The sequence below is a fragment of the Empidonax traillii genome, unplaced genomic scaffold, assembly GCF_003031625.1.
Source record: "Empidonax traillii isolate 1590-97213 ecotype Southwest subspecies unplaced genomic scaffold, ASM303162v1 scaffold448:size1359114, whole genome shotgun sequence".
Taxonomy (NCBI): domain Eukaryota; kingdom Metazoa; phylum Chordata; class Aves; order Passeriformes; family Tyrannidae; genus Empidonax; species Empidonax traillii.
Genome location: NW_020955641.1, coordinates 496,355 through 520,130, shown reverse-complemented (window position 1 = coordinate 520,130; position 23,776 = coordinate 496,355). Strand labels below are relative to the sequence as shown.

Below are 23,776 nucleotides of genomic sequence, written 5' to 3'. Positions count from 1 at the left end.
TCCCCGGCTCTGCGGCGGCTCGGCAGGTGCCCGCCTCCGCCCCCGCCGGCCCGTCCCGCCGCACACGTGCGCCCGCGCCCCGCCGGCCCTTTGTCTGGGACCGGCACCGGGACCCGCGCCCACCGACACCCCCCAGCCCGCCCCGGCCGTGCCCCCCGCCCCCCGCTGCCCCGCTCCCTCGCTGTACGGGGCCGTGTGGCCGGGGAGCGGGGAGGGGAGGGGGAGGGCGGCCGAGCCGGGGGAGCGCATCCCACCGGAGCCGGGGCGGGGGGAGCGGCAGCCCCGGGGCGGGGGTTTCGAGGGGGGGGGGCCCGTCGGTGGCGGCGAGGCCGCTCTAACAGGTGGGATCCCGCTGAGAGGAGGAGGCGGCCGGAGGGGGGCGGAGGAGGCAGGGACGGGCGGGCGGGCGGGCGGGCGGAGGGAGGGAGGGAGGGGGACGAGCCGGAGCCGCCTGTGATCCTGTGACAGGAGCGGCTGCTGCTGCTGCTGGCGCCGCCGGTGCCTCCCTCCGGTCGCTGTCCGAGCCCCGGTGCATCCCCCCATCCCCGTTACAGCGGCCGCCACCCCCCCTGCGCTTCTTGCTGCCCGCTCCATCCCGCCCGTCGCCCCCGCAGCCCGTCCCGGGAGCGCCGCTGCCCCTCCGCCCGCTCCGGGACAGGGCGCGGGGCCGGGCGCCGCCGCCGCTGCTGCTACCGCCGCCGTTACCGCCGCCGCCGCCGGTCGGGCGATGCCGAAGCCGCCGTTACTGCTGCGGGGGAGCCGCCCCGGGGACAGCGAGCTGGGGCGGCAGTTCCGGGACTGGTGCCTGCGCACCTACGGGGACTCGGCCAAAACCAAGACGGTGACCCGGAGCAAGTACCAGCGCATCGCCGAGGTGCTGCAGGGGGGAACCGGCTCCGGCGGCGGCTCCGGCGGGGGGGAGAAAGGCAAGTTCCAGTTCTGGGTCCGGTCCAAGGGCTTCCGCCTGGGAAACGGCACCAGGGAGGCGACGAAGATGGGTCAAGTGGTGGTTTATGTGCCGGTGAAAACGGGAACGGTTAGTGCGCTCCGTGCCCCGGGGGCTCTGTGTCTGTCTGTCTGCCTGCCTGTCCGTGTCTGTCTGTCCTCCCCGGGGGTGCGGGCAGGGGTGGGGGTGGGGGGTGAATTGCCCGGGGCGGGGGCGGGCACCCCCGGGGCCGCGGTCCCCTCCACCGCCGCGCCGGCCCTGTCCCGTCAGCACCGGGCGGCCCAGCCCCGCCGGCCGCCGGGAGCGCGCATGCCCCATGCGGGGCGCGACGCGGGGCCCGGCCGCTCCCGCAGCCCCCGCCGCTCCCGGGGCAGCCGCCGCGCCCCCGCCGCCCCGACCCGCCCGGGATGCGGATGGGGAGAGGCGCCCGCCCGGAGCCTCGCACCTTCCGCCACCCGCCCCCCCAGTCCCCGTCCCCGTCCCATCCGGTGCTGCCGCCGTCCCCGGGCGCTGCTGGCGCGGGGGAGGAGGGGGCGGCGGTGCCCCGCGCCCGCCGCCGTGCACCTGCCCCCGCGGGGGGGCCGCGCCGCCGCCCGGTGCGGGCCCCGCCGCCCCCCCGCTCTGTCCGATCACGTTCGCCCGGCATTTCCCATCCGCCCCACGGCCGGGGACAGGGCTGCAGTCAAGGGCAGCGGGCGGCGGGGAGGGGGCGCCGGCACCCCCCGGCCCCCCCGCGCCGCCGCCGCGCCCTGCCCGCCCCGCCGCCGCGCCGAGCGGAGCGGAGCGGAGCGGAGCGGGGCGAGTCCTGCCGAGCGGAGCGGGGCGAGCCCGACCGCCGCGCTGAGCCCGGCCCCGGCGTCCCGCGGCGCTGCCCGCCCGGCGCGGCCGCCGCAGCCGGTGCCCCGGGGGGTGCGGGCAGCGGCAGAGCCCGGATTAGGGCAGCTCCCCCGCCCTCGCCTGCCCGCGGGCCGCCGTCCCGGGAACTCCCCCGCCGGAGCCTCATTGTTCAGCACCCGGCCGGGCCGGGGCGCGGGGCACCGGCCGCCGCCTCCCTCCCTCCTCCCGCCGCCGCCCGGGGCTGCCCCGCCGCCCCATTGTTCCCGTCCCGAGCGTGTCCCGCTCCCCGGCGCGGGGGGAAACGCGCAACTTTAGCGGCCCCGGCCCCGCGCAGGGAGCGCCCGGAGGGGCTGCCCCGGCCCCGTGCCCCCCGCCATCCCCCGCGCCCCCCGCCGCCCCGCCGGGACCGCGGGCACCGGAGAGCTCCAGCAGGGATTTTTTTTTTTTTTTTCCTCCTGTCCCTCCCCGCCTCTCCCGCTGCTGCTGCTGCTGCCGCTGCTCTGAAGGGTGCAGTGTTTTCTGTGCACACAGACTCCAGCATTGATGTGGCTGGAGGATGCTTCCATTGAGGGCAGCCCATCTGTGGCAAATGCTTCTAAACGCACTATTTACCTCCCATCTGGTCCGCCTGATTATTGGGGGGAGGGGGAAGGGTCATTATTTCTCCCTCTCCCTTCGTGGTGCTCAGAGGCTCCTTTCTTTCTCCCCTCTCAGCCCCCCTCCCCCATGCCATGCCCCAAAAAAAATTCTTTGCGATTTTTTTTTTTTTTTGAGACCTTTTAGCAGCCCTTCTCTCCCGCTCCCCCCTCCCCCCCCACTCCAGGAGCCCCTGCGGAGGGCGGATTAGGAGCGGTACCCCCTTCCACAGACCCAGCACTCCCCCCAGGTCCTCTCCATCCAGCCGGCGACTCTATCCCAGATCTTCCAAATGCTGCAGAGTCATGGTACCCCAGAGAGGCCGAGCCAGACTCCCTCGACCCCGCTGCTCGCTAGACGCCCCCTCCCCTTTGTCCGGGAGGGAGTCCCAAGGGTCAGTGGCTCAACCAGGCCGGCGCAAGCCCTTATATTCCCAAAGGGCCCCTGCACAGATGAAGTTTCAGCAAGGAGAGTGCCTAGGCCCCCGCATCTTCCCTGGCAGAGTCCCTGCAGGCTACAGGCAGGAGTTACACCCAGGCTCCCCTAAACCAGCAAACACTGACAGGCATGTCCTGGGGGACAGCCGAATTTTCCAAGGGGCAGTACAGCTTATTTCCCAGCACCTGGATGCCCGCCGGACGGTAGGGCTGGGAGCGCTTTGCAGAGCCACTGGCTGTAGGGAAACCAGTCATCATGCTCCCCAAACCGTCCAGTGTGGGGTCTATAGAAATTGTTGCCTCCTGATCCCTTGGTCCTGGCCTCTCTCTATCAGGAATCGTGTGGACCGTTTCAGATGGGTGCAGCTGGAGTTTTGGCTTTGCCCGAAGTGGCTCTTAAATTTAGAGAGAACTTGACAGGGATTTTCTTCAGCTCCTCGTAATTCAGTGCTCTCCTCATCCTTGGTGGTTTGGGCTGGGTTTGGGGTGTATTTCATTGCTCTCATGCACACAGTCAAATAATTCATGAAGATGAGTTATTATGAAGCTTTTGCTGGACAGTAACGCCTGGATTCTGGTTTAATGCCTGTTCAGCTGCTTTTCCCAAATACTTCTGGAGCAGCGTTTCAGTTGCTTTCTCCTGGCTGTGCTCCTCAGCTACCTGATCTGGCTTGTCCTGTCTGCTCTCCCTTCTTTGAGCACATCTGCTGGGTGGCCACAGTGCTGGGGATGTCCCCTGCTGCAGGGACAGGCAGAGCCCCCAGCCTGGGTGCAGTGAGGGGGAGGCTCTGCTCTTGCTGCAGGAAATCCAAGGGACTGTGAGGGAAAGCTGGAGGAGAGGTGGTAAAGAGTGTGTAGAGGGCAGTAGTGGGGATAAGGTTTCCTTTCCCTGACAGGGCTGGGGCCACTCCTCCTCTGGAAAATAATAATAGTAATAATGATCCCAAACCCCCAAAATTAACTGCCCCCCAGCAAGCCAGTGGAGCTGCGCCTTCTGGCTTATGCACCCTGAGCTGGTTTGTGTATTTTCTGCGCATCTGTAGTGAAAAATTAATTAACATGTGGTTATTATTTTCTCTCCTGAGTAACTTTCCCTTGCCCTCCTCCAGGCCTCTCATCAGAACAGGCCTAATCAGATTTGGGTGGCTTGAGAGCGGGGACTGTGCACTGAGAAGGGGGCATCTGCCTTAGGTGGTGGTCAGAGCAGATGGTGGTCTTCTCAAAGAATGCACTGGGAATAGGAACAGCAGTGCGGACGGATGTCTGGCACAGAGACTGTTCACATTTCTTTTTCCCAGATGAACGTCCCAAAGATGCTGGACATTTAACACATACAATTAAAAAAGCCCTACGCAGATAAACGCGGGCGCATTAGTGGTGTAGGACATTGTTGCCTGACAGCCCCTATTCATGCACGGGCTGGATGCTGCATCCTTTAGGTCAGGGAGTTGGAAAAAAAAATGCATTTAGGCTGTGTTGAGGAGGAGGGTATCTTTGTGTCTGCAGCACAGACAATGGATACAGCCCAAAGTGCCCAGATATGCCCTTCTTTCACGTGCCTGAGGAGCACTAAGGTGCGAAGCCCCTCGTTGTCTGTGGGCTGGACCGAACCCTGGCACTGGATGTGCAGCCCTCGCCCTTCTCCCCATCTCTGCTAAGAACTGTGGGAGAATTTGCCCATGACAAGGTGCTAAGATGCAGTTCATTATAATCTCATGTCCCTCTTGTCCTAAGCATTTAGCATCATTTAGACAGCGTTTCCCAGACAAACGTGGAGTGAGATGGGGCCACGGTGCAGGGAAATGGGCAGCGCTGGGTGACAACCGGCGGAGCAGATGGCTGTGGCCGGAGCAGCGGGTGTGCAGGGGAGGGCTCTCCTCCGACTTGGGCCCGGGCGTTAGCTGCTCTCGGGATCGATGCTGTACTTGGCCGTGCGTGGTGGGAGCTTGTCACAACTCCGGCGCGGCGGCCAAGCCTCGCAGGACAGATTCATGCTGGCAGGCCGTGGTGCAGGCTGGGGGGCTGCGGGATGAGCAGGGTGAGCCTGGCGTCAGCCCGGCCCTCCGGGGGCTGCGCGGAGCCGTGGGGACCGGGCAGGCTCTGCAGCGCTTCCCACCTCGGATTCTGCTCCCCTGCTCTCTCCCCGTCCCCCGCAGCGCTGACACGAGGCTCGGGGGGCTCTGTAGGTATCGCTGACAGCACGAGGGCACTGCTGGGTGGGTTGCTGCCGTTGTGCAGGTACAGCTCACCTGTGCTGGCACCCCCAGAGCCAGATGTTCGGAATTATTTTATGATTGTGCCCAGTGAGACTCAGCCTGTGCTGTCGTGGGGAGAGCGCTAGAAATAGAAATGGTGAGTCCAAAATGCAAAATGGATGGAGGCTTTTACCGACAGCAGGAAAACCATCCTATGGGACAGTGGATAAATCTCATAGCACAGCCTATCCCTAAATATGTTTTAGCTCCAGAGACTGGAGTGTTGTGATGTGAAAGCTGCGGTGCCAGGCCGTGGGACAGCACAGCACAGTGGCAGAATGCCGGAGCTGAGGAGCCAGGCATGTCAGAAAGATGCTGCTCCAACAGCTAATAGAGGCTACATTTTTCCTGGTACAAGTACCCTTCAATGCCCATATTCAGTGCCCCAAAAAGCTGCACATCTACAACCTCTAAGAACATCAGTCAACAGAAGGTTTTCACGGCGTGAATAACCACTCAGACTTTCTGGGGACTTCAAGTGATAAAAAAAAATAAATCAAGACCATTCAGAAGAGCCTTAGACAAGGCAGATGGGCCTGAGGGTATTATCTGAGAAATTGTCTATTACTCCCATTGCACCAGCCTTACTTAGAGCACACAGAGCCTTCACCTGCAGAGAGATCCCATTCCCAGCACATGGGGCAGCACCAGCTCTTCCAAGGAGTGGAAGTGATGGCAAGTTTGCATTTAAGTGTGTGCTTAGCAGAGTGGTACAGTGCTGGCATGGGTGCTTGGTCCCCTCCAACCCCATCTAGAGAAAATCCCCCACATCAGCATCCGTTCCAGATTCAGCTCCAAGTTTGCACAACATCAGGTGCAGATTTTACTTTTGAAGGTGCTCGTGATAAGAGTCAGAGCAGTGACACCCAATCCTCTGGGCCCAAGAGCTGGCTTAGGCTCACCAGGCAGCAGCAGAAGCCTCCAGTACCTTGGCAAGGTGAATTTAAAGAGCTCTGACGATCCGCAGTTACGCAGCCTGGCAGAATGAAGTTCCTCACTGAGCCGGGAGCAGAAGATCTGGCAGCAGAGCCCGTTTCCAGCTCCTGCCCACTCCCACCCCTTGGGACAGCCTGCTGAAGCTGCTTCTAGGGATAAGGGGGAAACCAGCATCTAATTCAGTTCTTGCTTCATTTCTGCCAAGCCTGCAAGCCTGATTAAAGGCAGCCCCACTGTGGTCATTGGTACCACAGTAGGGCACATGTGGCACAGCTCCAGCGGGAGATCCCACCATCCCAGCCAGCCTCAGCATCAGGCACTGGCTTTGGTCACTTGGCCCTCATGAGACCTGGAGCCCCATCAGCAGAGGTCCCAGTTCCCAATACATATCTGACCAAACAGTTTTTGAAAATTAACTCCTTGCCATCTACACTGCTCATCCTATGCGATTCCAGAAACAGGAGCAGCGTTTTTTTCCAATAACATTAATCTGATGGTTGTCTCCTTCACCCACAGTTGTTTTCAGATATGTGGTTCTTAAGGGGTGCCACTCTGAAGAAGGTTGAAAAACAAACAACCAAAGCGCAGCTCTGCCAGGCCTTGGTCAATGAGGCTGAAATGGAAAGAAGGCCAGGAGTGACAAAGGGCTGTTGTTTGGACCCTCCAGGTTATGTCCCACCTTTGCACAGGAGGAGGGTCCAAGCGCTCAGGAGTGAGTTAATGAGGAGCAGAAAGCTGGCTGTAAAGACAGTATCTGGCTGTTCTCAGCTCTCCTTGTGAGCAGTGGCTGAGAGAGGCTTGCTCTGGCCATGGGCAGACAGGGGAATTCAGTCACTGACTGAAGACCACAGCAGAGCCCAGAGAGGCAGCCACACTCCTGCCAGCGAGAACTTTCTCAGGACCATTCTCGGCAATAATCTCCTGCTGATATAATTTCTTTGGTTTTGGTTTTACCATTACATTAGGCTTGGTATGAGCAGTCTGTGAACTTACACTGTGGACCAGGAAATGGCAGGGAAAGCCCAGAGGTGTGGAGGAGCATTGGTGGGGTGTCCTTTCACCTGGCCCACACAGATGCTCTGGCATTGCTGTGACAGGGGGATGCATATTCATATCGCTTTCTCCAGTGCAAATTAGTAATTATCTTTCCCTGATCTCATATCAGCTGTGCCCACCTCTAAAGAATCACATTGAGATGGGCCAGAGCCACCCCTGAGTTTTGATGTCTGGTTTAATTAGCTGATTGTAGCAAGGGCAGGTACCTGTTGGCCAAAATCACTGTCTTTGTTGGAAAGCCGCTGACTTCCACTTTTACATCTGGTGCCAAAGAGTAGCAATTTATTTGAGGAGAAATAGCTGCAGACTGTCTGTGCAGTGTATGGGAGCAGAGAGCAGAGCAGAGGTTTGGGTAACAGTGTCTTTGCCGCGTGTCTGAGGTTAAGGCAGCGGCCTTTGGAAGTTAAGTGGAGGCTGGTTGTGTCTTCCTGGTACGGAATGACAGCGGGAAGACAATGCTGTGTGAGTGGTTTCTCTCTGTCCTTGCTCTGCTTTGGCTTGGCGGCCCTGGTGGATGTGTTTGCCTTCTGACAGATGGGCATAGGCAACACTGGTGGCTCTGAGGGATCTGCTCCTCACCAAGAGGGAGGGGGTGACCTGGGAAAGATGGGGTCACTCAGTCTCTGTATCTCATGTTTGGGCTCTCTGGTTGGGGGTGGGTGTCTCTTATGGCAGTGTCTGGCCTGAAAATCCAGGCTCACCGTGCACCCCCCAGGGAAAAGCAGACTAAAGTTTGGGACTCCTCTGCTGGATTGCATTTGAAGGAGGGATCTCAAAGCAAACCCCGAGTCATCCACTCATCCACACTGTGATGACACCCAGAACCTCATGGGTGTCGGCGCTGTGGGTACCACCCGCACCAGTGCCCAAGGGTCCCGGGGTGTGCCAGTTTGCAGTCTCACAGCACTGGGACGGGCAGCCAGTGCAGGGAAGCTGGTCCCTTGGGGATGCTCTTGGGTTTGTCATTCCCATCATCAGATTGAATGCCGGTTGTGTGGCTGCCCGAGCTGGGAGGAGGCTTGGGAGGAGGCCTGCCTGCTCCCGCTCACCTGCGCCGGGCGTTTGGATCCGGCAGAAAGCCCTTGAGCTGGTGACAAAGGTCTGGATGTGGGCTGGAAAGTACAGTCCTGTCTCTTAGCAACTGGTTCCTACCTCTGAGCTCTCGGAGCCGTGTGTGGGACAGAGAGCATCAGTCACGCTCCCGCTGCCGCAGCAGCGACGCGCCGAGGAGGGGATGGGGGATCAGGCCGGCTCCAGCCACCGCCGAGACGCCTAAAGAAGCTCAGGCATTTCTAGCACAAGCAGTCATCTGTGAGCCCAATCAAAGCTCCGGTTTAATTGCTTTCCTCGTGCCCTTCTCTGCCCGGCCAGCGGGCGCCGATTGGCTGCGGCAGCAGTGCCTGCCGGCACCCAGAGCCTGCTCCCCACCATTTCGGTCACAGGGTGGGGACGGGGAAGGGTGGGGGAGGAGGAAGAGGGAGGACACGGCCTGTGTGTTTCTAGAAAAATTAGATGTCATTGGGTCCTCCCCTGAACTCCTCCACGCAGCACCTGGGAATCCCCGTCCTCTCACGGACATTTGCATGGCTGTTTTCTCTCTCAGGGCTCGTTCTGCTGTTTCACCCTCGTGTTTCCTCTCCCAGCCCGAATCAGCTCCTCTCTGGTGAGCGTTTCTCAGGGGCTCCCTTGCCAAGCACTGTTTCATAAACATTTTCACGAATCCTCTGCTTTGTCCTCCTAATTAACCATCCAATTGGCCCCCAATGGAGCCTTCACCTCTCCTGTGAAGATCCTGCTTGCACAGATTATAACCTGTCAGCTGCCAATTTATTTCTCATGCAGAGGGCAGGTTGTATTAATTGTCTGCCTTCCCTGCCCTGCTCGGTTTGCCCCCCTTTCTTCTGCTCCCAGAAGCATCCCAGTTTGGAGATACAGACCCACAGAGGACCAGGGGGACCCAGATGTGAGGCCACTCCGAATGACCCACATGTCCAGCCTGCAGTGATGTGGCACTGAGACCAGATGTGATGGGACGATGGGTCACACCTGGGAGAGGGATCTCTGTGGGTGGATTACCATGACAGAGTGTTTAAGAACATGCTTGACTTCTGCTCCCTTCACCTGTAGTCTCAGTTAAGAGCTCAAAAAAATTCCACTTGGTCATCCCAGGTTAATGGTGAATCCTTCCTGGTCTTATTAAAAGTCAGGGCTTGGCTTTTGGAAGGGTTGGGATCCACCTAGAGTGGTTATGGTGGATATGAGTCAGAATACAGAGGGAGGTTACCTGAATGCAGGGGGAGGCCAAACAGATTTCCATCAGGGTCTCTCCCCTGTGCCCCCTGCCCCGACTCCCTGTATAGGACCCTCCAGCCTTGCAGAGCCACACGTGGGCCCAGAATAAATACAAGTACCTGCTCTCACTGAGGGCAGTGGCTGACTGTTTTTCCTGGGTTCCCACACTGGGAAAGGGGCTGATGGAGTCCAACATGACCCTCATGGTTCTGCGCTGTCCCCATTTCTTGAAGCCATCATGTGCTCACAGGGAGTTTCCAGGCTCTGGTGTCAGGGCCGGGCTGTGCTGAAGCCCTGAAGTGGTGAAGTGCAGCTCAATCCCTGCCTCGCCCTGACCTGGCGAGGAGTCTGGTTTGGGAGGTGAGGGTGTGCAGCCCCTTAACCCCCCCCAGCATCTGCTGAACTGTCAGCATTTCCCTAGAGGCACATCATGCTGTTCCTGTGGGAGTCTCCAACGGTGGCCCACATACTGGGAATTGCCAGAGTACAGGGAGCTGGCACCAGGATGCCACACATCCAGGGCTCAGCCTCTCAGCCCAGCCTGACCTTGATTCACTGTAGCATCATCTATAACTGATTTGACATAATTTTGCTTACCACTGACGAGCTGAACTGCCGCCGCTGCTCTGTACCTCCTCCTCGGTTTCATTTTGACATCACGGTGTCCTCGCTGCGTGTGATGATGTCACCTGGCTGCCCTGACACTGCTGGGTCTATTCCCAGGCACAGAGGGGTCACCTTGCTGTGACAGGTCACCTCATCACTTTCTACAGTGCCTTGCTTCCCCCCCGACTCGAAGGATTTTGCTTTGGTGGTGATCTTTATTAGATTAGTGCTCAGCACTGGGGAGATCGCTCACAGTGATAAGTTACTTCAAGGAAGAGCCAGCTCTAGGCATGTTCTGAGTTTGTTATCAATATTCTTTAGACTTCTAGTTTTACATTTTTTTTTTTCTGGATGCTATGGAATATAAATGCTCTTCTGATTGTAAATTCAGTTTATCATTTCCCCCCTTTTTTTCCACTCCAGTAGCAGGCCCCGTCAAATCACTCAAACCAAGATCCAAATGACATTAAGAAATTGCTACCTGCCTTTGCAGATTTATTTAAAAAAAAAAAAAACAACAAACCAAAACCCAAACTCACATTTTAGAATCATAGAATCCTAGGAGGATTTGAAGGGTCCTTAAATATCATCTTGTTCCAAAGCCCCTGCCATGGGCAGGGACACCTTCCACTGGAACAAGGTTGCTCCAACATGGCCTTAAGCACTTCCATGGATGGGGCAGCCACTGGGCAAACCCTGCCTATTTCAAAATAGTAGGAAATAGTGCAACTTTATAACAATCCCCAAATAATAATGCCCGTGGTCTCTTCCCTGTTAGTGTCCACAGCATAGCCCTTCTCCTGCTCAGGTCCCACGTGCTGTGGAGCAGAGTGCGATGCTCACCAGCTGATGTGGAGTGGGAAACCCACGGCCCCAGGGAGTGATTCCCCAGGCAGGTCAGTCGGGTGCTCTGCTCGTGCAGCCTTTCTCACCAAACCCAAGCGAAGCAGTGCTCAAACAGCAGTTTGGGCTGCCCCACGGCACCCAGGATTTTGTTACCCCTGAAAGAGCTGGTTCCCCGTTGCTCCTGGCTGGAGAGTGTGGGGTCACATTAATTTGGGGAGCGCTGTGCTTGCCTCTGCCTGCCGGATCCAGCTGCTCCTGTGGCTTCCCCGCCGGCACAGCCCGGTGCTGGCAGGGAGGCAGCTCTGCTCTCCTGCGCCGTGCAAAATGTCCTCTGCCTCCCGGGCAGAGCAGGCATCCGAGGAGCCTCTGAGCAGCCATCAGAGCAAGGCTCTCTGCCTGCTGGGCTTCTCCAGGCAGCCCCAGGGTGGATGGCAGCCCCATTCCCCAGGCGCCCAGCAGACCCCACGCCCACCCACCTCCCCTTGGCACCCGGCACCTGGGCCCTCTCCACAGGCTGGAGGCAGGGCTGCCATTTCCAGGCTCGCCCCTCCCAGGCCGCTGTGTTTTCATTCCCAGGCCTGGGAGCCGGGAGAGGAATAAGCCGAGGTCAGAGCAAAGGCCTGGACCCATCCCCATGGCTCAGCTGCGGCTGCTGAAAGAGTGGCTCTCCCTGAAGAGACGCCTGTGCCCCGTGAAAGGCACACACCTCAGCTGTGTTTGCCGGCTAAAAATAAAGCGCCCGGCTCCCCTCACGAGGAAGTATTTACTTTGAGGAAAAAAAAAAAAAAAAAGGTATTGTGTACAGTTCTGGGTAGAGAAACAATGTGAATGCCCCCAGTCCCGGCCCGAGTCAGCGTGGAGCGTGGGGAAAATGACTTCTTCTTTATGCCTCGGTTTCCTCAGGAGAAATGAACCCTCCTGGGCTGGAGAGACTCTCAGCTGCTCAGCAGGGCTGGGGCTGTTTTCGCTGCAGTGGGTAGAGCTGCAGCTCTAAGTGCAGGATGGGGCTTCATGTTTGTGTGGTGCAACATGACACAGAAATGCTCAGTGCAGGGAAACGGCATCAGCATTTTAGCAGCCGCATTTCTCCCATTTTTCAACCAGAAATGATCAGAAAAATTTCCCAGCGAAGTATTTCCAGGAGAAAAAAAGAGCAAAATCTGTGAGTGAGATCAATTCCCATCGTCGTCTGGTGGGTTCTTTTGTTATGAGCAATACAACTGATATTGTTCTTAGCCCAGCATCTCCCCAGTGCCTATTCCTAAGGCACTCACTGTGCCCATGGCATGAGGGGCAAGAGGAAAAGGGAAGTTCGAGGAATGTAGCTCCTCTTTCTCCTCGCAGCATTAGCAGAGGGAGCCTGCTGTGGTTTAACATATCCCCCGCAAAAGCTGCTTTCATCCTACACCTAAATACCATGAGGAGTGAACTTCCTAAAGCCCTGGAGAAGTCTAAATATAGAAGCCAATCAAGGGCTGACTTCCCAGAGATGCAAAGTACCGAGAACAGTTTCTTGATCAAAAGTTGTAAGAGTCCATATTGAAATAAAACGTCTGTTTTGGTGCTGAAGCCTGTGCAGGAGGAGCAGTTGCAGAGGTGGGCTGTGTGCCGGTGGTGTCCGCAGCAGGAGGCCATGGGCTTCCCAGGGAGATGGACTTGAGGAGTCATGATGTTTGGAGGAAATTCCTTTGGTGAGGCCCTGTCACAGGTTGCCCAGAGAAACCGTGGATGTCCCATCCCTGGAAGTGTCCAAGGCCAGGTTGGACAGGGCTTGAAGCAACCTGGGCTAGGTGGAAGATGTCTCTGCACATGGCAGGGGGTTGGAACGAGATGTCTTTAAGTTCCCTTCCAACCCAAATGATTCCATGATTCTATGATCTCTCCAGCACCTGATGGGATGTCTCTGGCAGCATGGCAGGATTTCATCCTATCAGTTTTGACCTCTGTCCACTCCCTGGTCCAGCTGAGCACTTTTGTCAGCAGACTGAAAAATTCCTGAGAACAAAACACAACCTGTAGGAAATTAGAAAGGCACCCTAAAGACCACAGAGCAGCAGAGCCCTCTTGGTAAAACCCAAAGCCCACTTTTGCTCATCTCAGCACAGAGATGGCACCTTTGTGCCTGCAGCAGAAGGAACCACCCAAGACTAGCAGAAAGGGCAAGGGATGGCTGAGTGCCACAGGGATGGCACTGCCAGTGTGAGCTGTGGAATGTGTGCTCGTGCAGTGGGGGTCAGGGGAACCCTGATCCTGACCCAGCTGGGAACAGTGGCTGTGTCCCTCAGTCAGCGGGCAGCAGGAGCGCAGGCAGAGCAAGCGACACGGCCTGTCTCTGTGTGCAGTGGAGGTGACCTTGAGGGACAGCTCGATGTGGCTGGCCCCAAACCTCCTGCTCCACTGTCCCAGGGATGAGGGTGAGAGTGGCCCTTCCAGACAGCAGCAGGAAATTAGAGTTTAACGTGCAAGAGACTCTGTAGTGGGGCGGGGAGATGCTGCGGTTGGGAGATACAGAGGGGAACGCTTTCATGTGGGAAGTGCAAGGAGAGGCGAGGGCAGAGGGTCTGCTCCCAGGCAGAGAGTGGAGTGCAGCCATTATCAGGCAGGGCTCTGCTGGCAGGAAGCGGCTTTTGACTCACAGGAAGCTGAATTCGGCTGGTATCAGCCCCTCGTGTGAGGGCCAGGGCAGTGTTTTATCTGCTGTTGAGCACAGCAGATGGGGAAACAGTCGGCACTCCCTCCCAACCCACTCCTGCTCCAGCAGCCCCTGACTGATGGCCCTCCAGCATACCCCCCTTGGAAAAGGGATGCTTCCCTGTGGAGCCACGAAGCAGAGGCAGCTTCCCAGGCCCCAGGAGAGCTGCCAGCCCCACTGGAGGAGGCAGAGATTGTCCTGCCAACTGGTGCAAGGGCAGAGCCAGGACCCCCCAGGCTGCTGATCCCAGAACGGGCAGGTACCGGCTCCTCCAGCAGTGTCTACCCCAGTCAGTATGAAAAGGAGCTGGAAGCATGTAGGCCTTGGAGAGCCGGCTCTCTGGCTTGAAGCTCAGATTAAGTCCTCCCAGGTTCTCCCAAATCCAAGTCCACGATGGGGAAGGGCTTGCAGGGTTGGGGAGCCCTGTCATGCCTTGGCCTCTCTAGAGCTGCCCGGGTTGGGAGTCTGGTTTCGCTCAGGGTGGTGGCGGCTCGCCGGGGCTCGGGGTGGAGGTCACCGCAGGCAGTGTGGAGGGGATCGGGTGGCAGCTGCCAGCCATAGACCTACTGCCCCGTGGAAAACACAGTTTGTTCCTCAGTGCTGCAATTTAGCAGTGAAAACCTCAAATTGTGGCAGTTTTCACACCCAGGCCATGCTGCTGAGGAATGGCCGTAGGGGCCAGTGGAGACACAGCAGGTTGCTGAGAGTGAAGGGAGCAGGGTAGGTGGAGGAGGCTGGTCATGGAGGTGGTGCAGGTGCTGCTGCCGGGCTCAAAGGCAGGGCAGGTCCGTGTGGGAGCCAGGGCAGGTCCGTGTGGGAGCCATGGCAGAGCTGTGTGGGAGCCAGGGCAGGGCTGTGGGATCATGGCAGGACTGTGGGAGCCATGGCAGGTCCCTGCGGGATCATGGCAGGTCCCTGCGGGATCATGGCAGGACTGTGGCAGCCGCGGCAAGGCTGCGGTGGGAGCTGAGCGGAGCGCAGCGCTCCGGCGGGATGGCGGTGCCAGGGGATAGCAGGAGCCCGCCCCGCGCTCCGCCGCCGCCCCTGCCCGAGTCCCGCCCGGCCCGGGCTCGGTGAGGTCCAGGACCAGCCCTAGCGGGGCCCTGCCCCAGGCCGTGCCTGCCCCGGGCCGGTCCGCGCCGGGCGGGGCGCAGCGGGCGCGGGGGCACCGGGCGCGGGGCGGCGGCGGCGGGCCCGGGGGAGCGGATTACCGCCGGTTGCCGTGGTTACCCGCTACCTGCCGGCGGGCCCCAGCCCGGCCCGGGCGGGGGGGGCTCGGCCCGGCCCTCCCTCCTTCTCCCTCCCTCCTTCTCCCTCCCTCCTTCTCCCTCTCTCCTTCCCTCCCTCCCTCCCCGCCGCCGCGGCAGATGTCACCCCGCGCTGCCGCTCCGGGCGGCCCGGGCGCTCCCCGTCCCCTCCCGCCGCACCGCCCCCGTCCCGGGCAGGGCCGCCGAGAACAAAGGTGCCGGGGCTCGGCGCTCGCAGCGCCATGGCCGGTCCGCAGCCCGTGGGAAGCGCTGCCCGGCCCGTGCCGCACCCGGGACAGCGCTGCCTGAAATGGCTGTCGCCGCCCGGTGCCGGGCACGGCTCCCGGAGACCCCGGCCCGCACAACCGCCCCCCCGGCGGGGGTGGGAATGATGATGGGGCAGAGGGCAGGAGGTGCCGGGGCAGCGAGGCCCCGGGGGGCTGTGAAGGGCCGGGGGGGAGGCTGTCCTGGGGGGTAGGGGCGCTCCGAGATGTGAGGAGGAAGCAGGCAAAGAAACGTGGGACTAGAGGAGATGGGGAAGACAAAGGACACTGGGGAGGGAAAAGACCCGATGGAGGAGAGGAGGTGAGAGGCGCTCACAGCGCTGGCAAGGTGGGGAGGAGGTGAGGAAAGGGGGGCGAGAGCTGTGGGACAGGGTACACAGGGACGGAAAAAGAGGAGAGACCGGGAAGGGGGAGAGACAAATGATTGCGGGACAAATGTAGGAGAAAGGAGGATGACTGGAAGGTGATGAAGGAACTCAGCACCTGAAATGCCACCCACTTCTGAGCGCACATGTCAGGGCTGAGCTTTGCTCCTGAAATCTTTTACTCCTTTGGGGGCAGGTGACTTCTGATAAAGCCCCCATGCCAGAATAGGGTAAAAGCATCCTTTCTTCCCATTCTGCTTCCCAACTGATTTTTTATTGCTATTTAAACCTGAAGGTTTTTAAGCCGTTCTGAGATATTATGGGCTCTGACTCATGCCTTGAATACTGGTGAGCAATGCTGGGTGTGGAAGGAGGAACCCGAGGGGCGTGGGCCCCTCAGAGGGGTACTCAATAGCACACGTGTCCTCTTAAATCCTCGGTCAACATTTGGGTATATTGCCAGACATAAACCTCTCTAATCCTGGAGGTACTGACTTGATACAGCTTCTTATACCCAGTGCCTTTCATACCGCTTGCATCTCACCTGCTTCCCAGAGCTAAATAATCATCACGGGGAGAGCAGTCACAAGGCTGAGGAGGGGATGGAGAGACGCGAGGAGTCAGGGGAGGATCGCTGCAGGGAGTGGGATGCTGAGGAGGCAGCTTCGGCATCCGGCATCCAGCCGGTGTGGAGAGGAAGGCGCTGCTGGGTGTGCAGGGAGGCTGTGGCGATGCCCAGACCCTGAGGTTACCTTCACTCCTTCTGAAACGGGGGAGGAAACACGGACCTGCTGGCTGGCTGTGCAGGGAGGAGGGCATTAGCTGGCTGGAAATAGTGATTTGCATACAGGGTTGGTTACAACCTTAATTTTGAGGGCTCTGCTCATTACATCTGACTGTGCTTTTCTCCTGCTGCATTTTCCTTTGTCCTGTTTCTGTAATTATCCTCATTTCAACCCTGCTCTGAGGATTATTGGTCAGTAGGAAGCCTCCTAATGCCCGCTTCTCCTTGGCAGGGGAATACCCATGCCCTCGATTAAACTGAAACTCTCCGAACGGTGACAGAAGAAATTAGATCTGTATTCCTCAAAGACACTCCCTGGGGCAAAGTTTCCCGACCCCCACCATGCAGCCCTGCCACCCTGCCCCTTGTGTTCGCTCTCAATATTCTCTTTGTTACAGCCACCTTCAGACCCGGCTCAGGGCTCCTCCGGGAGGGCAGAGGTGGTTTGTGTTGGAAAATCGTCGTGCCCGTGTCCTGGTTGAGCTCACCGACTGTCCTGCTGTGGCCCGTGCCCAGGACAGGGAGTCTCTGTTCTGAAATTGGGGTGAGGAGCCAACTCTAATAGGCGAGCACTGTACATTAAACCCTGAGATGCTGGGTAGCTTTAGCATAAGGTGGACCCACTAAGTGATTGATTTTTGAGAGGCCCTTGACTGGTGGCTTAAAGAACAGCATTTATTCAACCTATAGCCTGTGTGAGATACACGGAGTCCAACCAAGGGCAACACAAAATACAGGTTAGGAGACTGGGTGTTCCCTTTGCTTGCAGCCCCCTGCCAGCCCCTGCCTGCCCTCTGGGATGTGTGAATGCAGGTGACAAAGATAGTTTTGCAGGTCGTTTAGATGTGCAGGTTGCTGCTCAGCAGCCTGGTGTGTACCCGCTGGACACCATCCATGCGTTCCTTTTGGAAAGCAGGCCTCAAAGGGACATAATGTATATATATATGTGTGCATATATATATGTTTTAGATTTGTGGTTTTGTTTTGGTTTTTTTTTGCCTGTGCAAAAATGGCATTTTTTCCTTGAGCAGGCTAAGTGACCTCCCAAAACCCAGCCCTTTTTTGGTCCCCCCTGCCATTGCAGTAGCCACTGACCACCTCCCACTAGCCCTCCGCTCTCGGGTGCTTTGTGCCGAACACCGATAGCAGCTGCTGGGTCCCAAAGGCTGCCTCCCCTTCCCACGGCACTCGCTGCCAGTGTGAGCTGACACCGTTGGTGCCAGTCAGCTCGGAGGAGCACTGCTCCCCACACTTCCCACTCCCATCAGTCTGTCACCACTGCCGTGTGGCAGAATTACTGCCTCCTGCTCTCCAGCACATCCGAACACACAAAGAGCTGTGCTGCTGCTGCCAGCGCTCAGCTGCTCTGCGTCTGTGAGAGGGAGGGAGCCTTGGAAAGGTCAGTGCAGGGAAGGAGGGGATGTTGGCTCCTTCCCTTAAGGGGCTGTATCCTGGCATCACAGTGAAACCTTGTCCTGCTGGCTGATCCACGCCTGCAGGGACTGCAGCCAGTGAGGGTACCCCACATCTCAGGGCTTCCCAGGATGGTTTAGCACCATGTGCAGGTCCAAAGAGCTTCCCCTTGCCTGTTCCGCGCCTAGCAAAACCATCCCACATTATGGAAATTGAATTTCTTGATCGGTTGTGGCTCCACTCTGGACCCTTCTCTTGTTTTTATTCCTGGCCCAATTTCACTGCCAGCTTTAGCAGCACAACAGCAGCAGCCGCCACTGCCCTGGCTACAGCAGGATCCTCCCTTGAGCGCTGTTTAATTTATCCCCCACATCCCCCCGTGCCCAAGGCAGCCCGAGGCGGGAGCACCGCCACTCTGCCCCCTCCAACCGCATTAGCCCCGGGCCGATCTCGTCACCCCTGTCACCCATCGCTGACACTAACTCAACTTGCCTGCACTGTTGTAGGGGGCAGATGGACTGTCGGAGCCCGAGGGCATCTCTCTGAAACGCGTGGCTGTGGTGGAAGATTTCTTTGACATCATCTACTCGATGCATGTGGAAAGCTCGTCGGAGCCGGGCAAAGCACCCAAACATGCCGGGCAGAAGAAAACCTACCGAGCGGTGAGAGAGCCCCCGCCGTGCCCCGGGCATCGAGGGGGGACTGGAGCAAAGAGGCTGAGGGGCCGTGGGACTGAGAGTCCTGTGGGGATGAGGATGAGAGGGCAGGTAGAAGCAGAGCCACTGGCGGAAGGCAGAGGCGAGGGAGAGGCCAGTGTGCCTGTGCGGGGAGGCGTGAGGAAGGAGGGGTTTAAAGGCAGAGCAGCTGTGCTTGGGGACGGGAAGCGGGGCTGCAGAGGCAGCACAGCGGTACGGCCGCGGGGAGAGGAGAGACCAGGGCAGTCATACAAAGACACCGCACACGTCTGAGCAGAAAAGAAAGAGAAATCCTCAGTATTAGTGATGAGCGAGGGGATGTTTGCCCAGTCGCCTGCACACTCCAGGCCATCTGCCTCCCTGTCTCCCTTGGCCAGAGGGAAATGTCTCGTGTGGGCCTTGGAGGGCAGGAGCAGCCAGAAAAGGGGACTGGGGCATGGTTGCAGCCCCTCTCCTGCTCCCAGCCTCCCTGGCGGATGCTCCCACCAGCCCATCCTGGGTTTCCTCAGTAACAAAATGGAGGCAGGCACAGAGCTAAGTCTCATCAGGTGCTCCGTGGATGCTGAGAACCAGCTCTATCCATCCTGAAACCACTCTAGTTGGGTCAGGAATAATTTAGCTTGAAATGTGCTTCTCCAGGGAGCTTGCTGTTTCTCCTGACTCTGCACAGCCCTTCAGTGCAAACATTTGGGCTCTCCTTTTACAAGAGCTGTCCAAAACCAAGCTACTCCCTTGATTCCCACAGCCCTAAGGACCAGGTCGCTTAGAGACAGGAGCGGCTGGCTGGCAGCTCGGCTCTCTGGTGTATATGTCATCTTAGAGAGGTCTGTGCAGGCTGTCCTGGTCTCTGTGATGATGCCTGAGGTTCTGCAGAGCTCAGTGTGCTGCCAGAGCTGGTGCAGGGCTGGAGTCTGTCCTGACTGTCCTGCCTGCGGATGTCCCTGGTCCAGCCGTGCTGTCACGCTGGCAGTGCTGGTGAGACAGCCCAGTGCCCTGCAGCCTCCCACACGTGGTGGGAGCCTCCAGGGAGCAGGGCTCTGAACACAGAGCTCATGGCATAGCACTCAACTCCTGCCCCTGGGGCAGAGCGTGAGACCGGGGGCTGGGGCACACACTGACCCTCCCTGGCCGGGGGCAAATGACCTCTTTGTGGTCCAGAGGGGGCAGCCCCACCAGCACGACCACAATTCAAAAACTTTCTGCTCATTTCCCCAGCAGACCACTCCGACCCTCCCCTAATTCCTTCAATTCAGCTCTCTGGAGGACTAATCTGTGCCCTGCACAGCCCCGGGGGAGCAGGCTGGATCCGTCTGTTTTCCCAGGCCTGCTCGCAGCAGTCAGAGAGCTTCACGCTCCACCCCTCATCTCCCTCTTGAGCTGAGATCATCACATTAGCAGTGTGTATCCCCTCCTGACCTGGCAGGACGCTGCTGGCTGGGCTGCCCGGCCTCTCTCCTGCCCTCACTCCCCAGAGCGCCTTTGCAGCCCGGGCTGGAAGGAGAAATGGTGCAGAGCACACGCCGTGCCTGGCTTGGCTGTACAAAGGGATGCTGCTGAATGGCCAGTTAGGAGGCTCCAGGGTCCCCTGTCTCCTTCTTCCAGCTCCCTTTCCCCACCACTTCTGATTAGAGGCACTGGAGAGTTTGCCCTTGTCCATGACCTCCGGAGGGAGGCAATCAGAAAGGGAGTTTGGATGGGAGATAACTCATCAAGGAAGCTGTCTGCTCTGCAGAGCATCAAATCAGCTGAGAAATAACAACTGTATCACTAAAATTAGCTGAGCATTTGCAGCAGAGACTGTGGGCTTGCTGGAGCAAAAGAGGCAGGGAGACGGCTGAGCCCGGCGGGCAGCGCGCGGGGACAGTTCCCTGCCTGCGCCACGACACCACGGCTGCCACCAGCAATTTTCAGGCCCCTAATTTCAGCGTGTCTGTGGGAGTCCCTCACGCTTGTGCATCGATAAATATCGCACAGAGGCGAGGACTGAGCTGGCATCCGCTCGGTCGCAACAGAGCTCGCCGGGGCCGCAGCTAAAGAGGAGGAGAATCCCATGAGGACCAGGCACTGCAGCCTCCATTTGAGCGCTGGGACAAGGTCCCCGCCTGAACTTTCCACCCATCTGGCATTCTGTGTGTGTGAAAGCCCGGGCTCTGCTGCCGCGCAGTGGAGATGGATGCAGATCCCTCCCACCGCAGCGGCTGGGGCTGCCTTAGCCACGATCCCGCGAACCCTCTGCCCCTGCCCTACTGCTCTGCTTCTCGAGAGCAGGATTTTAATCCAAGCTGAAGCATCACCCTTTCCTGGAGGGTAGGAAAAAAATGCTTGGAATTTAAGCATTTTTGTATTTAATACGTATTTCTATAATTTAGGTATTATTTGTTAACAACATAGGGTGGGAGGATGACACCCACCAGCCAGAGGAGGGGGACTGGGACATCCTGGGCCGCCCTCCCGGCTCCGCCCCGTCACCAGCCCTCACCCACGAGGTGTCTGGTTGCAGCCCCACTTCCCGTCCTGAGCCCCACTTCTGCCGGGCTCGCAGCCCCGAGGACTGGCACAAACAATTGAATTTCTGTCTGCTTTATGACCCCACTTGTAAGAGCTGTGACCCCTGTGGGGGTCACGGCCCCTGGTTTGGGAACAGCCGTGCTAGGACAAGTCACTTAGACCAAACAGGATGGGTGATTAACCGTAGGAACCAGCCCCAAACTAAGAGGTGGGCTCTCCACCTCTTAATGCCTTCCAATTAAGACCAGATGTCTTCCTGGAAGATGTTTTAGGCAAACCACAGGCCACTGGGCTGCAGGAGAACCTGGGTGAACATCCCTGACTTGTGCTACACAGGTCAGACTCCCAAGATTTGATGGTCTTTTATGGCCTTAAAAAAAGTCTACATTAAAATTGACTAATTCCTTCTCCAAATAACCTTGATCTTTAGAAATACTGTAAAATTGCTGCTGGCAGGGATTCACTGGAATAACAGGACTATGGGATTGCCAGGCACCTTCTCTGGGTGCTTAGGTCTGGCTCAAGTGTTTTAACTTCAAGCATCGAAGTTTTAAATATTTATCCTTATCTTTTCCTCATCTGTAAAATACAAATATCCCACAAAGGTTCAGGAGACTTAATTCATTACTGTTTGTAAAAATGTTTTCAATTCCCTAGATAAAATATGTCACAGAAGTGCAAAGTATTATTAACAGTAATTGATTGTCATTGTGGGAAAAAGTGACCTGCCCTTACAAAAGATTAATGGATTCTTCAGGTTACTGGTGTGATGGTAATTAACAATGCAAACAGAGCTGACAAGACCTTACTTTTGCATTTGATTCTTACACATCTGTAGCTTCACTCTTCCCAGACTCCAAGGGGGAAGGAGTTTCTGGGAAGACAGGGGTATGCAGGGTTTCCAAAGGTCTGTTCAGTTATGTCTTGGTGCCTCTCTGACACACCAGTTCCCCTCCTAAAGCATTCCCCCATTAATAGCTGCTCTGGAGGGAGGGATTTAGGGCTGAAGGGAACAGTGTGTGGCTATGAGCTGCTGATGTTCTCAGTGGGCTGAGCAGGTGAGGTGGGAGGGTGCCCGTGCTCCTGCACTCCCTCCCCCAGCACATTCAGCTCTCTGTTGTTTCCCCAGATTGCAGAGACCTATGCTTTCCTCCCGAGAGAGGCTGTGACCAGGTTCCTGATGAGTTGCACCGAGTGCCAGAAGAGGATGCATTTCAACTCCAACGGCCTGGAGCCCAAAGGTAAGGGCCAGTGGCTTCTGCCAGCAGAGCTGACACTGCATTTTGCACCAGCACCGCCGACAGCTGCCAGATACTGCCCCCACCAGCAGATACGTATTGACCTAAGGAATATCCCAACCCCGCTTATTTTTTCATGCACTTTTACAGCCAAGATGAAAGAATTGCTTAAACCTGCTTTGTCTGTCACTGCTTTCAGCTCAGGGAGCAGGAGCAGCCTGGCTTTCTTTCCGAGCTTCCCCAGTAGGTCAAAAATATCACAGATATGGCTGCAATCAGCCCATAATCATGTGTGGGTGGAAACTTCAGTGTCTAAAAAAACCATGATCTAAAGTTTTTCCTCTGAACTGTTAATTTTGTATTGAAAGACACCGGAATATGTCTGAATAGCTGAAGTTTCTGATAAAGGAGCAATTTACACTAATTAATAGATAAGCACATGATCCCTGGGTTTGATAATGGCAAGTGTTTTGGCAATCGCAGTTGCATTGTGCCTGTGTACCCACCCAATTAGTGTGGTGGTTGACTCGTTATGGTTCAATGTGCAGCTCCTAGGCCTAAGAGAGAAGCAGTGGGAAAATGACAGGATCAGGTTCTCTTCCAGGGGAGATGGTTAAAGTTTGTGAGTTTGTGTGTTAATGTTTGTGTGTTTTTTTTTTTCTGGTTTCACACAACAAAATAATTTCTTTTAAAAAAACCAGAAGCAAATTGCAAAGACTTTGGTCTGTTTCAAGTCTGAGAAGGCAAACTGCCTCGTTTGGCAGGTCTTATCAAGAAGGGAAGCAGAATTTAAGGAACAAAAGGCCCAACAATAGAAAAATTCTACTATTAAATACTGATTGCCAACTGTTTACTGCGGGGAGCAGAGCTACAAACATCCCAGAGGTTCAGTGTAAGTGGATTATGTGCCAGTTGTCCAAAGGTAGTGACTGAAATGCTTTGTACTCATGCTATTTTTTAGAAACTCTCCCAAATAACCCCATGGGGCTTTTATAAGCTGAAGCTCCATTACTGCAGCACTTCCCACTCTGCCAGCTAAGGGCCCGATCCCTGTTTCCAGTTATGCCAAGAGAAGTTCTGGCCTTTGGCCTCGCTGGGAGCAAACCTGACCTTCACACCGATTGCACTGCATCCATCACGGGTGACACTCCAGGCACTGCGGCTGCAGCGCTCGGCTCAGTGGACGGGAGGGATGATGGGATGAGTCAGGCCAACAGGGATGTCCATCTCATTCCAACACCCTGCCGCGGGCAGGGACATTAAAGCAGACCAGCCTGGTCTTCCCTCAGGGGCCCCCACCCACCATCCTGCATCTCCTGTGCCTCCCCAGCAGCACACACCCATCCCAGCTCAGAGGCAGCTCAGAGAACACCAGATGCTGGGTATCCTTCCCAGAGCAGTCCTAGCTATGGGAACCATAGCCAGCTGAGAGCTGGCTGTCCTGAGCAAATTTATAAATTATTATCAATTACCGATTTATTTTCATAAAGCTTCTCCCCTTAGCAGTTCTCTTAAAAATATGTCAGTCAGGAAAACAAAAGATCCCACATGTAAAAAGTCCCACTTACCCACCAGGAATGAAAGGACAGAAGTGCTTTTCTGCTCTGAATAGCACCTAACTAGTGACTAAGTACATGTGAAAATGCATTGAGTAGATTAGATAAGGTAACTTTTACTGGGGAAAAGTGTCTGATTTCACTAAC

At 57.2% G+C, this 23,776-nt stretch overlaps 1 protein-coding gene across 3 annotated transcripts in view; it reads left to right on the top strand.

Annotated features, from left to right (window-relative positions):
• Positions 1 to 590: 590 nt before the first annotated feature.
• NOL4L (nucleolar protein 4 like) overlaps positions 591 to 23,776 on the top strand; it is a 62,439-nt gene continuing 39,253 nt past the window's right edge. The window contains exons 1-4 of one of the 3 annotated variants that reach the window (XM_027895023.1): positions 14,945 to 15,001; positions 16,618 to 16,763; positions 18,139 to 18,294; positions 21,965 to 22,076. In XM_027895023.1, coding sequence (XP_027750824.1) covers positions 18,223 to 18,294; positions 21,965 to 22,076 — 184 coding nt within the window. In that variant the 5' untranslated portion in view covers positions 14,945 to 15,001; positions 16,618 to 16,763; positions 18,139 to 18,222. Of the gene's footprint in view, positions 1,037 to 14,944; positions 15,002 to 16,480; positions 16,764 to 18,138; positions 18,295 to 21,964; positions 22,077 to 23,776 lie in introns of those variants that run through there. The other 2 variants (XM_027895021.1, XM_027895022.1) reach the window with 2 other exon arrangements.